The 15,573-nt window shown below is 37.3% G+C and overlaps 1 protein-coding gene across 2 annotated transcripts; it reads left to right on the top strand.

The window, feature by feature from the left end:
- Window positions 1-429: 429 nt before the first annotated feature.
- C1QTNF3 (C1q and TNF related 3) lies at window positions 430-14,592 on the top strand. 2 transcript variants are annotated; one of them, XM_064735533.1, is made up of 6 exons: window positions 430-595; window positions 5,819-5,930; window positions 8,079-8,233; window positions 10,815-10,944; window positions 11,644-11,743; window positions 12,819-14,592. In XM_064735533.1, exons 1-6 carry the CDS (start codon window positions 512-514, stop codon window positions 12,976-12,978), a joined length of 741 nt encoding a protein of 246 aa, XP_064591603.1. In that variant the 5' UTR covers window positions 430-511; the 3' UTR covers window positions 12,979-14,592. The 2 variants fall into 2 exon arrangements, with proteins under 2 accessions (XP_064591603.1, XP_064591602.1); XM_064735532.1 differs by having other exon boundaries at window positions 430-799.
- The last annotated feature ends 981 nt before the right edge of the window (window positions 14,593-15,573 follow it).

The raw sequence follows: 15,573 nt of genomic DNA, 5'->3' as shown, positions 1-15,573 counted from the left end.
GCAGTTGTGTGTGTGAATTTCCTGGCAAATAAGAAAGGTGACTGTGTCCAAAAGACATTTAAGAGTGTGAATTCACAGCCTTTCCATGTCTAATCAAGGAGCGTAAACCATTAGCCACATGTTCCCCATTTCCATCACATTTTTTCACACTTAAACAAAAACATGCCAAAGGAAAGGTGCTACATTTTTTAATGCCCCCAAATAGGAACCACAGGAGTCCATTAAATGCTGTGGTCATTTCCAGCATACAAATCAATTTTCCTTGTGGTGGTGAAGTGGTGAATAATGCCTGGTTTGTTTAAAGGAGCATGACTGATTTTGGATGAAGGATCCTGTCACTTTGGCATTTTTAGTTTTATTTATTGCATGCAAGCGTATAAAACCTGGTACTGGTCTCAGTGCCAGGCTTACTAGTGGAAAAGCTGAAAGGACCACATAACGTCTGGTGCAGCAAAGAAGTTCTCCTTCTGCAAGGCATTTGCTGGACTCCTGAAAAACTATTTTGATTAACATGGCAGAGAAGGATTTCATCAGTTGGCATATGCTGGCTTTATTTTTTCTTCCATTTTGCCTGTGTCAAGATGAATACATGGAGGTGAGCAGAAGATCTTATAAACCCGTGGCCAAAATATTGCAAAGTCACCACCAGACTGGTCACAAAGGTTCCAGAAGCAGGGAAATATTGAAACAGCGGCATCAACTTATAGAGTGGACTGTTGTTAATAGCACATCTACAGACCACAATGTCCTGAGACCAGAGGTAGATGATGTAGAACTGACTACCTCAGATAGAGTCCAGGTACTCTGAATTAATCTTTTAAAGATATCTTTAAAGCTAATGAGATTTTTTTTTTTTGCTAACATTACTAGTGATATATTTATGGAATAGTTTTTATTAAAGCTGTGTATTGGTCTGTATCCTGCTGGGCTACTTTACAGGATCTTTTAATGAGCTGGTAGAACCAGCAGTGGTTGGGGACATTGGTTTCAACACAGGCAGCAGTGCTTTGTTCTGTTGAAACTGTGAGCTTGTGAAATCATATATGCTGAAATACAGTCTCTTAATTATCCCAAGGTATTAATTATTTAACATATTAAATATATTATATATTTCTAACTCATTCAGATGAGAAGGAAAAGACAGCATTTCTAGAGGTATTTGGAGAGATTCAATTAGCAGAGAATAATTTTACTTTAAAATTATGTATATAAAGTATATTTCTTGAGCTTGAGACCAAAATAATGAAATTCTGAATGTTCAAAAATTTTATTCTAAGGAGTAGCTTGAAAAAACCAGATACTAATGTAATGAATAGATTTAATAATATAAATCAACTGAGAATTTATGAAGGAAAAAAGCTTGCAATGAAATTGTAAATAGTCTGCAGTATCTGCATTTGAAACTGAGAATATTTTTATGCCTTTCATGGCACTTTACATACTATAGTCATTAGTTTATAACACAGGAAAAATGGCATAACTTGATTATACACAAAATATTGCAGTCCAAATTTGAAAGAAAAAAAATCTGAAGGGCAGAAGATTAAACTTTTTCTAGCACTAGACAAAATAAAATTCCATTCAAATGAAGGGGCTTTTTTGATCAATGTGTTTTATTAACAGCAAGAACATGAGTGGTTTTTCCTACAACTGATACAAATATTTGATTCCTGTACAGTTCACCTTTTATCCTTTGGGGTTTTAAAATTTATTCAGATCAAAATATGATGTTTTGAATTGCCAAAATCAAAGACATGCAGATAAGTGTTGAATAATAAGGTTATTATTATGATAAGCAGAGAAGAGGTCTGATTTTAATCCCATCCTGGGCTTGAAGAACTGAAACACATCCAAGTAAGGGAAGAGGTTTAATACACTGTATTCCCTGTATTAAAACTCCACAGTGCCTTGCAATTGGTATTTCTTGGGCAGGAGTTAAATGTTCCTCCAGTGCAGTCAGGAGAGCAGATATTTAACTGTAGGCATGTTAAACTGTGCTTGCAGAGCGTAAGCAGTGTAAAACATAAGCTGTACAGCCCAAAGAGCCAGCCAGTGTGTACAGACCCCTTTACTACAGGGAGAATTCTGTGTGCTGCAGACCTGGTACAGAACATTCCCCTTTAACACCACACAATTTCAGATAATGCAGGATTTAGGGCAAAACCACAGCTTTTTAGGGCTCAAACTTTCCCCCACAAAAAGTGTGCTCAGGCTGCATGTGTCTCTTGTCAGAGAGTTTAATGCAACTTGTCTGGAGCTGCCTGCTGGGGAACAGGTTGTGACAATAAAATCAAGCCCAGTGATCCAAGTACAGCTGATGGCAGCCATTTACCTGCCAGCCCATCTCCAAGAAGCAATCTTTTGTGGGGAAATGATGCAATTTTTGGCTTACCAAAATGAAATGGAGCACTAGCAGATGCGCGACAGGGATAATCAATCACACAGTGGTTACGCAATATGTGTTTTCCACTTCCAGACTCCAGGAATTTCTAGGCAGAGGAAGAACAAAGGTGGCACTGACATGTTTTAATTCATGTCAAATCTCTCTCTTTCCCTTGAGTTATATGGAAACTATTCAATTCCTATTTCCTGCTTTCTTAGTTATTTTAGATGGAATAACTCTACCCTGCCAAAGAGAATTTAGGCTGGGGAATTTCACCCTCTTGCTGAAGTGTTTCAAAGGTCTCATTCCCTGCTGTGAAAAAGAGATGACAGTATTTGTTGTTACTATCTATTGTATGTTATTACTATTTGTTGTCTTTGCTGCACTGGGTGCAAGGCCAGCTTCCACACTGCTGTTAAATCATGTAAAATATAACGTGCATTTTTCAAGAACAAGAACTCTTAGTGATCAAGCAGAGTCACGTCAGACCATTTTGCCATTTCAGGTTGCTCTTTAAAAATCTTTCAGTATCACTAGCCAAGCAGTGTTTTAGCCTGAATTTTGGCAACTTTTGTTTGTTTCTTTGCTTGGAGAGGGGGCATGGAGGGCCTAAGTGCCCACAGAGACAGATATTTTGCATTCAGAACAGAAGCCAGGAATGGTGGAGGCGCATCACCCATCTTCTGCATTGTCTTAGACAATAAAACAGAAATTCATAAAATTAATCAGGAAGTCAAAAAGGGTCAAAGGTTGGTCTCCAATTATGACTTGTTCACAGCTTTAATTTAAGGGAATTTCATAGACCATCTGTTGTCTAGATTATTCTCCTACATACTAAATCATGGGAAATTCAGCAGATAGCTTCAGAAATAGTTCCAGTTTTCTATCAGTGTTAGGATATCAATGTGGCAGATGCATTTCACAACCTCCTAAATTATATTCATGTTCTGGCAGCAAAGCCAAAGATTCACTGACAAAAATTATGCACAAATGGCTGCAAAGGATGCCTTTGGCAAGCAGATTGCAACTAATCTCTATGTCACATTTGAGTGTAATTTTACTTTAGGAACATGTTTTTCCTTTAAATGTACTCTTCATGAAGTTCTCTTTTAAAGATTAGAAGAAAATTCTAAATATTCCTCATCCTTGGCAGCTGACCATTAATAATTTTTTCTCCTAGTGGAACAGTAAAGGTAATAAATTAATTACTTTATGACTTGCATAAACAGCTATTTTTAAATCAGTGGAACTGTCGCATACAACCAGACTGGCAGGACTTGCCTTATTTCACACCTAAGAACCTGATGAGCTTTTTTTGAGGTGCCTGATAGCACTTGGTTATGACCATCGCTTGTATCTATTTTATTTTAAAATAGCTGTTTCTCTAATAAAGTTGTTCAAGATTTCAGTACATTGTCTGAAAAAGACAAATTGCATCTGCACAGAGAGAGTCTCACATGCAGTCCTCTTTGCTGGATTCATGCCTTCCCTCAATTACAATCTGTTTTAAGTCTGGATTTTTTTAGGCTGATATGACTTATTTGCTCTTGGCAGGTGTGTATTTAGTTCACCTTCCCATTTAACGTGAATATGAAGCACTATCTAAAAAAAAGCTGGAGATTTTAATCTCAATGCAAAAATCAGTTATTCTTTTAGGGGGTACAACATGCTTGCACAATTCCAGTCCTCTTGTACTTGGCTCCCTTTCAAGGACTGAAAATGGGCTGAAACCAGAGCTGCTACTTCTCTCATACCAGGAATGTTATAAAAAGTGCATTTGGTGATTGTCAGTTATGTCCTGCCTAACAACTGGAAGAGACAAAACAGCCAGAAAAATACAAATAGGTTCTCCAGGAAGAGGGAGTTCAAGAGGCAGAGCCTATTTTTCTCATTAAGTATAGACCTTGTCCAGAATTAATCTAAAAAGCATAGCCTTGACCAAACCCCATAAGTATGAAGCCCTTCTGCCCATTGGCAAGTGTTAACTTTTCCATAACTCTTTTGAATAGGAAGGATATTTGTTTAGCTGTCAAGTCAGCCTTTATTCCCATGGTAACTTCACCATCACTGGTTCCAGCTGGACAGGGCTTGTGTCTGTCCCATTGGAGGAGCTGCAGTATTTTGGTGGTGTCATGAAATGAATTTCCTACAAAGGTCTTCAAAATCCATAAGTCCCTAAGCCTCCTGAAATCAATGAATTCCAAGGGTTTGCTTGGTATTATCCAAAACACAGGCAGAATGTTTCAGATGACATCAGTGATGACACTGAGGGCAGGAATACAGCACACCTGTGGGCTCACCTGACAGCTCCCATCCTGACAGGGGCTCATTTTCTGACACTAAACCAATAAGGCTGCATTGGGCAAGGAATTTGACAATGATAAAGATTAGGGGAGAAAAAGGGAAGGAAGGCAAATAATAGAATGATTAAAGAAAAGTAGTAGTTGGATTGGTGTAACTATCCATCTCCAGATTTTAAGAACTGAAGGTTTGCATCTCAGGATATTAAGAAAGAATTGTCAGGAAGAGAAACAAAGATGGAACAAATGAGGAGGTAGAGAAATAAAATCAAACACTCAACCTTGGCTTTATCTGACATACTGGAAAATCTATCATAACTAAGTTATGAAACTCAGTCAGAATTGAATGACTCTCCATTAGTACAAACACAATAATATGGAAAAGAAAACCACTCAAACAAAGCCATTATTAAACTGATTACTACAGTAGCTGAGCTGTACATAATGAACTGATTATTTATGCTGCTGTATTAGGCAGCATATAGGTTTTCATGGGTTCACATTCACCACTACAAATGATCAAAAAGTCCTAACACCTTTTGTTAAGTTCAAATTTTTGTCTTATGTCTTGGCACTTTTTTAGGGTCTTCCAACTTTAGTAGCCTGTAAATACACAGGTCTAGGATCATGAAGAGGAATATGCTGCACAGATTTTTTTTTTAGTATCTTCTTTGTGTGGTCCAACACAGTTTTATTTATGTTTAATGGAGGATAGTTCACTGCTGAAGGTCAAAGTCCCTTGTGTCCTACCACTGGTTGTACATAGGTAGGGCTGTCATCAAAGGTCAGTTAAAATGTGGGATCAGGATGTGAATCTAATTGAAATATTCATTTAAATTTCATTAGTTGTTATTAATTTATTTTAAAAACATTCATTTTTTTAACAGGTCAAGCTGGAGTTTTTAATATTCATTATAGATTTTTGAATGCTTCAAGAGCTATTCCTTTAAATCTTCCAAAAATAACACCTTCAGGGATAACCTAACTGTGTGAGAATTTCATGCCAGATAAGAACTGTTTTGAAAACTTACCAAGTATATAAACAGAAATACATAATGAAGACCCTGTAACCAACATGCAGAAGATTGATGTCCTCCATGAATGAGCTACTTAAAGCTTATTTTTGTGCACTTAGCCCCCCCAGCCTGGACCGCAGAACCCAGACTGCAGCTCCTGCTGCCGAGGTGACTTTGGAGTTCGACTCTACCAAGGGCCCCCAGGACCTCCTGGGCCCCCTGGGATGCCAGGTAAAGATGAAGTTTAACCCACTTTTTTTATCAGTCTAATTGCAGGCCATGAATTACAGGCTATTCTATGAAATATCAGAGAGTGGTCCAAACATCAGTATCTGGGGACAGATTCAGGAACAAGTTTTTCTATCATTTCAGAGGAGACAGATATTTTCCATTGAAAACCTATTTGTTATTAAAACTCAGTTTTCACAAATTCATACTGAAAGTAATCTTATCACACCTCTAGAAAAAATTGGTCTCTCTTAAAACAGCATGAAGTTTCCAATAAACTTGGAAGAGCTTGTTCCCTGGAGCTGATTATTGTCATCACCTTTGTATATCCAGCTGTGTTACTGTTTTCAAGGGCTTTTCTTCATCTAGAATACTGCTAGCCAATATTTTACAGAAACACAATGCTTCTGTTCTCCCACAGAAATTCCTTTACTTTCTTCTTTCATCTTGTCTTTCATAATAAAAAATCCCCTTTTTTAACATAAAAATTGTCCACAGAAGAACATCATACACAAGAAAAGTATATACTTTGATCTGATAATTGATATGGAAATACAAGAGCCTAGAGAAGGGAAAATGTTGGTTGCATGCTGGTGTCAGTTTGTTATATCATCTGCCTTCAGAGATTTGGAAATCACCATTCCTGAAGCAGAGGTACAACATAAATTAGCAGGTCACTGAAAGACAGACCTGTCTCTTCTTGAAAAACTTACATCTTCTGTTAACACAATGAAAATGCAATTCAGTGATCTATTACTTACTAATAAATTGTTGGATTCTTAGAAGCAGGATATGATTTTATACTAGAGCCACATTTTCAAGGCTGCAGTGGACACACTGGGGCATGGCCTGGTCCCAGCTTTGCCCTTCCTTCCTGTCTCAGTTCCACTTTCTGTCACTGCAGGATACCACAAATGTACGTCTGGCAGCAGCCTCCTGCACCCTGGGATTTCTGTCTCCTTCATTTGCTGGATTTCATGTTGCTGTGCCTGTAAGGGGAACAGCAGCAGTTGCTTTTCCCCTTGATTGAATCAAATGTTGCTTGCAGACATCTGTTCTGAACTGGTAGAGCAGTTCTGGCTTCACATAAAGGATCTTGTTATTTTTAAGAGCTGCAGATTCCTCTATCCAAACAAAAAAATATGCATAATTTCTTTCAGCATTTGGCTTCCTTGTTTGAAGTTTTTTTTTTTTCTTAACAGAAAAACTCTGAAGGATCACTTCATCATCAGATTTGATCTTAAACAACACTATTCTTGTAAATTTGTAACCAGAGAGAATAATCAAAGAACAAGCAGAGTGGCAAAGAACATAATTTCAATTCAGGTTGAATTAGAACAATGATGACATTAATTAATCCCCTGAGCTGAAAGATCAGGCTTTTGCTGCAGGAGGATTAATAATTGCTCAGTGGTTCTAGCCAACTTTAAAATCCTGTCAGCTGCATAGACATTTTCTTAGTAATTTAGTCAGTCAACACCAGGAAGTAAGTACTACTGCAGATGCATGAGTATGTTTTGCAATGAGTTGTTTTACTCATTTACGCATAGTAAGCCATCTCAAAAAAAGCTTAATTATAAAAATTTTGTCTCTCTTTAAATCTAGGACTATGTAGTCAAATGGCCCCTAGCCAGCACCCTGCAAATACACACTGTCCTCTTTTTAGCACAGATTTTAACAACTTTAATGCTACAGCCATTTATCATTTGTGTGGATTGTGTGTTTTAAAGATAGCAAAATCTTATTCAAAATTAGCTTATCCTATCATGATTGACTTAATTTACCAGGAAATTGGTGTTTATGCTAAAGCAAAGCTACTTCTGCAGGCTTCTTAGTATGTGGCAACTGAAAGAGGCTTTTGCTCTCCTTGAGCCTTCTCTCTGCTGAGATCTTCCTGCACATCTCCCCCACAAAGCAATGACTTGAGACACCACCAGTTTATACAGCAACGTGAGGGTTAACTCCCAAAATCTATGAGGTCCTTCATCAAATCCTTTACCATCAACCTGACCATGCAGCAGTTTCTTATCTGGTTCATCTCAGCCTGGGGTTTATGGCACTGAAGTGTTGGTGGAAGAGGATCCTGTCGCACTTGTCTGTTAAAATATTATAAATTCTTTAAATAAAAGAGAAAGTTTTGCTTCCCTTCAGGAAATCATGGAAACAATGGAAATAATGGAGCAACTGGCCAGGAAGGAGCCAAAGGTGAGAAAGGAGACAAAGGAGATATTGGACCAAGAGGAGAGCGTGGCCATCATGGACCCAAAGGCGAGAAGGGTTACCCTGGGATTCCCCCAGAGCTGCAGGTACATCATCTCTGGCTCATATTGGCTGCAGCAAAACTCAGATTATGGTTTTCTTCACTGAAAAAACAGCACCTTATTACTGTAAGATACTTAAGAAGTAAATCCCCTTGTAAATTAATACTGTAACAGGCATATACAGCCCTTGTCCTTAGTGAAAAAAAAGTGCTCTGCCAAATCGTTCTGGAAAAGATAAGCTTTAGTCAGAATCCAGCTGAGAAATAGGCAGGAAGAAACATATATGCTTCCCTTTCAGGGCAAAAAGCCAGTATCTGGGTTATTAAAGGAGAATAGCAGGGACTATCATTTTCCTACCAAGCTGTATCACATAAATAATTGCACTTCCCACGGCATATGGAAAGAGTAAAGGAGTCATGTTTCTCAGGGTAGCCAGGCTTTATGAGACTCTCAGAAGCACATGTATCCAGCTACTCAAATTTTTTGAGTGCAGTAAAAGTCCTTCAGTTTCAAAAGATACCCCTCAGTAGTTGTCTGTATATTTATATGTCTAGGTATTTTAAATATGTTTGGGGCCATGTAGGTTCTGCCTATGAATGAATAATTCAAAAGCCAGATGAGCAATTAAATATGGGTTCAAGCCTGAGTTGTTGAGCTCAACTCTTGTATTGGCACAATTTCACAGCTTTTGGATTAAAGCTTCTTCAAATCCCAGGAATCTGGCAGATGGCAGAGAGTTTGTGTATGTATATATAAATATAGATGTATGTGTATTTAAATCTCTATGCACACACACAGAGATACACATATATACATATTCATACACGTGCATATACATATAATATATCCATGTAGAAATATATATAATATATACTCATGGTATAGCTGAATATCTGATAAACATACTTTTAATTACATTCAATAAATATCCTTCCACAATTTGAAAATTAACTACCACTGGTTTTTTCCTTACATAAAGACAATGGTAGTATTGTAATTAAAACTGAGTGATGAAAGAAGATGAACAAGGAAAGCTCATATTGTAATACCTATTTCCAATACTTAAAATTCCATCAATTCTTTTAACAAATGTGTTTAAAAATGTTTACAGTATTTCTTACCACCACACTTAAGAATTTTAAAGTCAATGGTGGTACAGGAGGAAACAGTTTTGAGTACAAAACTGTTTTAAGTACAGGATTATTTTGAAAAACTTTGTGTATCCATGTTGACCTGCTACTTCATAATGAGACCTAGGGAGAAAAGATATATTTTTCTGCTGTTCTGTTCAGCCCACAAAAAGTAGCTCAGGGTCAAAGAGACTGTGAAATGGAATCTAGACAAAAAGCAATAAATTCCATCAATCTGCCACTGCAGCTGCTTTCCTTTAACACAAGATGAACTTTGATGTGATCCTGGCTGAGAAGCAAGATATTAACAATTTGCCGTAATAGAAAATGCATCCATGCAGGGGTAAGGAAAATCAGCCCAAGCTTTCAGCTCACATCTGGAGCTCCTTAAATTTCTGAACAGATGGCTAACGATTTCCGTTGTTGGATCCAGACTTGCATTTGATTGTCTGTTTTCATTTTGTTCTGGTTTGGATCTGAAATCAAAAGGAGTTTGGGCTGGTTTTTTTTTTTTATTTTTTAAATACCAGCATAGCTGGAATCTCACAAAAAATGTCATTTTTGTGATGGGCAGTAACAGATGCAATTGAACACTTGTCATTTAAGAAGCTGAGATAGAAATAAATAGCCAAATCTATACGTAACCTTTTGGCAACAAAGTGCAATTTACAATTCTGATTCTACGCCATTTACTCACATAATGGGGGCAGGGGAATGACAGACTTACAGAAAAGGTCACTCCCTTCCCTAACCAGGCCAGCTGGCAGGGTCATTCCCTGGTATCTTCCTGAGAATAATTTAAATTTTCTGGTGTGGGATGTTTTGCACTAGTACCTATTAAACATTTCTATGACAAGAAGTGAAACACGAAGTTGAAGCACAGTTTTAATTTTCTTATTTTCACCTCTTGGTCTCCACCACCCTCTGTTTTCAAAACTGAGGGCAACTGACAAGACAGAAAAACCATTGAATATGGAGTGTCAGCTGCAGCACTTCCAGAGGACCTCTAATAAAGTGCTTCATGTATCTCTAAGCAAGAAACCCTAATCTTCATGGATTTTACTGACCATTGTTCATTTTCACACATGCAGTTAAAAGCAATATCCAGTTTAAATGCATTGGGGAATACATAAAACTATATAAAACCTTTTTGTCAGAAACGCCATTTCAATACTATATTGCTGTTGCATCATTCTAGCAAGACTTAAAAGTAAATAAAATCTGAAATTAAGGTTCTGAACTGCAAACACTTGACCATACACTTACTTTACAGTCATGAATGGTCCAATTGAATATGAGAACCCTAGTCTTCTTCTAGTTTCATTCAATGGGAGTTTTGTTAACTGGAGTTTATTGGCCTTGGAGCAAACCCTAGAAGAACATCTCTGTCAGGAAAATAAACAGACTGTAAATACAGGAAAAAAAATCTGTACCTCATTGCTCTACACATGTGTTTTTCGTGAACGACTGCCTGAATAAGAACTGGATTTTTGCAGGTTGCATTTATGGCTTCGATGGCTACTCACTTCAGCAACCAGAACAGTGGAATCATCTTCAGTAGCGTTGAAACCAACGTTGGGAATTTTTTTGATGTCATGACTGGGAGATTTGGTGCTCCAGTGAATGGTGAGCATTTGTAAAACAAAATAATGTGATTATTGGACCTGTAGAGAGACATGTGTTCAAAAAGGATGTGGCACTATTTAGCTGCCTTTGCACTCAGTCTGCATAGCTCTTGCTACCTACCTTCCAGAAAAATTAATTGAAAGCTGAGCAAGCCAAGAGTGGTCTTGCCAGCCAGTGAGACCAGTGCTGACACCAAGGCAGGAGGAAGAGGCATGGCTAGGGCTGGGGAGGGAGCAGGACTGTCTGCTTTGCTGTGGCTCTTTAGCCCTTCAGCCGCTGTGATGACAGAGCCACAGTCTTAATGTTACAGCAGGCAGCAGCAGCTTCACAGTTGCCTCCTCCACCTCCTGCCTCCTGTCAATCTCTTCATCCTCATCCTCTCCCATGCCAATGCTGCTGCGAGCTGACCTGCAACAGATGTGTGGCTGGAAATGAGGCATTACAGTTCTTCATGGTTATTTCTCAGCTGCATCAATCCTCCCTCTTATGCAGCTGTGATTCAGGAAAAACAACACCTGCCATATGCAGAATTAAAATTAATCAGATTTTGGAATGTTGTAAGCAGAAACAAAATATCTGCTGACAACTGGAAGGCAGTTTTGTCCACAGCTGTTATGGTTTCTAAGCAAGACGGACAAATGTGCAGCATTATTACTTCTTTCTATGAAGCAAACAAGTTGTTTTTTATAACCTTTTCAGGGGTATATTTCTTTACTTTCAATATGATGAAACATGAAGATGTGGAGGAAGTGTACGTGTACTTGATGCATAATGGTAATACAGTGTTCAGCTTATACAGGTAAGTAAAGAGCCGGGACATCTCAATACAAAAACATTTGTATGGTTGTGACAGCTTGCTCACCTTTCAAGAAATGTAAAATTGTTCATTTTTTTGGAAGAAATTCTCTAGGGTAAAATAGCCAACAAGAAAACCTATTTTATTTTGCCATCCTCAGCATGCATATTTGGATCATACACACCACAGATGCTGGACCTAAAGTTCAGCCTTGATCACCATTTCCTCAAACTCAGGGCTTAGCACAGCAAGTCAGGGCTGGAGTTCAGTGATATCGTGCTGTCATTCTGCTAAAAATATATCTTCATCCTCATTTTGCTTGTCAGAGCAAGGAAATAATGAAGTGTCCAGTGACTACTTACAGTCATGTTAACACGAGGGAAGAGAAATTTACTTTAAAGTTGGGAAGTGTTTAAGCTGCAGTAGTAAGGATGAGTAAGAAGCAAAGGTCTTCCATTTACTGGCCTTTTTATCATTAGCACACCACCACAGGCAGCTTCATCCCCAATAGATCTTCTCTGCAAAAGGAAAAGTGCTTCATATCTTTTGCCCCTGAAACACTGATGTCAGAAAAGGCAAGAGGTAGAAGAAAGGAGGCAAAGCCAGGACTCTAGCCCACATCAAATGTACCCATATTCCAATGAAAGGCTCAGTAGGGAGCAAGCTGCCTGTGTCTGCTCACTGCCTGTGTTGGGAGCACAAGGACTCAGCTCTTAAAATTAGTTGGGATGAACTCAAGGGGGAAAAAGCATCAGAGGAAATCTGTAGTGTTGTCATCAATTAGCAGCATTTCATTTTAAACAAAAAATTTATTCCTGTGTCCTGGAAAAAAAAATAAGCTTCAATTCCAGAACTTCAGAAAGGAATGAAATAATGCATTTAGGTAAGGTGCAAAATTTGACTAGGAGATCAAATGCAGAAAGTTGCCAAAATTTCCTTATAAAGCTGAAAAAATGTTGGCAAGTCTTTGAAGAAAGTTTTTCTCGTGATAACAATGTACTTGGATTTTTTGGTAAAGTTGTTTGTTTGGTCACTATTGAGAAGCAAAACCCTGACTTGTTAAAATATTCATCCTTAGCTATGAATCCAAAGGGAAAGCAGATACTTCAGGAAACAGTGCAGTCCTAAAACTTGCCAAAGGAGATGAAGTTTGGCTGCGAATGGGAAATGGAGCCCTCCATGGGGACCATCAACGCTTCTCCACCTTTGCTGGGTTTCTTCTTTTTGAAACCAAGTAAAAAAAAAGGAAACAACCCAATAGATGTTTATGTGAAAAAACATCTTTTTAGGAACTTGTATATTTCACTGGACTGTGAAATAACTTTACAACATTGGAGGATCAAGAAGCCTTGTTTTGATGCAATGTGCTGCTACCCATGTATCAGAGATAAGCTGAATATATTGGGTAGCTGACACAGATTCACAGAGTATCTATTGCCATCTGAGTTGCACCTATTTAATCATTAAATGTTGCTATTGCCCTCTCCCCCAAAAGTGAATGAAAAACAAAGGAAAATGAAGTTAAAGAATTTAAAGAGCGGTTTACATAAAGTCAATCTCGTCTCTAAATATACTTTAGTTATATGTCAGGAATTGAACAACTGATTCAAAAGTTTTGGATCATTTATTCAGTTCATCTTAAATGTTCATTTAAATTTGCATCATGGAAACAGGCCTGAATGTATTATAAGCAGGCTCAGGGGAGATCAGATCTAAAGGAAGAAGTTTGTACTGGATTGGAATGAGCTCAAATTGAAGAAAAAAATGTGAAAATATAGATGTCAAGGATTCAGGTTTATTGCATTCCCATCTCAAACCTCTGAAGATGTATCTGGTGTTATTTTTCACAGATTTTTAGCACATATTTATGCTTAGTCTCTCTCTGTTAGAAGAAGAATGTCAGTAGTTCTTGCCTTAGTAGCAGCTTGAAGCTAAGGTAATTTAGTTTGCAGTGTGAAGGGGATCAGGCAGGGGAACTGTAATGTTTCCCCCTAGCCTTAGAATTTTTAAAACCTGATGTAAGCCAATGCAGGGTGTCAAAGCAAAGGCAGATACGCTAGAGAAATCAGGATATACCAACAGCACAGAGATAAACAAACTTTGTGGTGTTTGGAGGACCTCCAGAAGGATGTACCTTATAATATTGCATATTTACTTAACAGTGAAGTTGTTGAAACAGTTTTCCTAGCAGTCTTCCAAGAATCAGAATTTCAGGAAAAACCGTTGCAAAGCAGCAGCTAAGCCAGTTCAGTATTTAAACTGGTGAAAGTAAATGCTAGCTGGCTTAGTAGTTCTGGTCCCAATACACTGGGCCACTCTTCAGCATTCATGCCACTGACTTTTCAAAATTTGGGTACCTGAAATACTGTCTTGCTATTTTCATTTGAATGAGCACTAAAATCAATACCGAAGTTTGAATGTACCTTTTTCTGACTCTCCACACAAAAATGAATGAAATATAAATTCCTTTTTACAGACATTACATTTTAATCAGATATTACCTGCCAATAATGTATAACAGGAAGATGGGGTTAGGAAAATATTTACTTGAAATTCTTTTATACTGGATATAGGTATCAGTAGCACAACAATAGAGCAAATGAATTGAAATCTGCACCATGAATTTGTATGTCCTTTTACACGTTCCTAGCGTATGTAACTACATCTTATGAAGAAAAATGCATGTTGATACTTGATGATTATGACTTGTGATTTTTTTAGTTTTATGCATCAACCACTGAAAATATTAGCTTTAATGAACTGTTGTCTGATGTGTTTTAATCATTTCTTAATCAACTTGGATCAGGTCTGTGCCACATAGGTTTTCAAAACCTGAGACCATGTTATTTTGTTAAGCTTACTTTGTAAAACATACATTTATTCAATAAAGATTAATGGTTCAAAGCTATACTGGTTTGCTGATATCTGTATTTACCAAGGACATTACCATTTGGAGACAATAGACAGATGTTCTTTTTAATAAGCTTTGCCTAAACATTCATTTTGCTACTGAATGGGAGAAAGTCAGTATTAAGGATTAAAATACATTCATTTTACATGTGTGTATATATACACACACATATATACATAAAATTTAAATCTGTAACTTTTCCTTTGGGGACTTTTCTTTTGTGACATGGCCATTTTAAGCCATTTTGATCATAAGGAAGCACTTAGAAACTGTATGACATACACTAATTTTAAGATCCTTTTTATCTTACTATCTACTGTAATGGCCATAATATAAAAGAAAGTCATGTTTTGCCTTACCCATTTTGTATTGTTTTCATGAGTTTTGTGCAATGGCCTGCTTAGAGGGGAAGGTGACTAAGAATTATAACAAAAGCTCCTTTGACAAACAAAGCGCAGTTCCAATGTTAAAGCTAAACAGTTTTTTACATCAAAGTTAAAATTCCTAGGTTTTGACTGAAATCTCAGCAGTCTTTTCTCAACAATTTACTGTATGCAATCTCTGCTGATTAAGTGTCATAATACTTTACAAATAAATAGTTAACTTATGTATTCATTTCCTTCAAAAGAAGAAGGAAGATCTTCAAAATACAGCAACTGATGTGAATACGAGTGCGTGTGTGTGTATTTGTGTTCTTCTCTAAAATTAACATGCTTTATATTCAGTAAGTCATGTGGAATACATGATCTTTTTTCTCAGAAATGTTCATGAAGATTAGTCATCTTTCCATTGCTGTTGATAATTGAAAGACTCTTGCTTAGCAGATGCTCAAGACAAAATGTCTTTTACAAGAGGCTTTTATCCCCTGTTATAAAATACATGGTATCTTGTAATTTGTCTTACAGCTGAAAAACTTTCTGGA

Source organism: Zonotrichia leucophrys, chromosome Z (assembly GCF_028769735.1).
Source record: "Zonotrichia leucophrys gambelii isolate GWCS_2022_RI chromosome Z, RI_Zleu_2.0, whole genome shotgun sequence".
In the NCBI taxonomy this organism is placed as follows: Eukaryota; Metazoa; Chordata; class Aves; order Passeriformes; family Passerellidae; genus Zonotrichia; species Zonotrichia leucophrys.
This window is presented reverse-complemented; position numbering and strand designations above follow the sequence as displayed.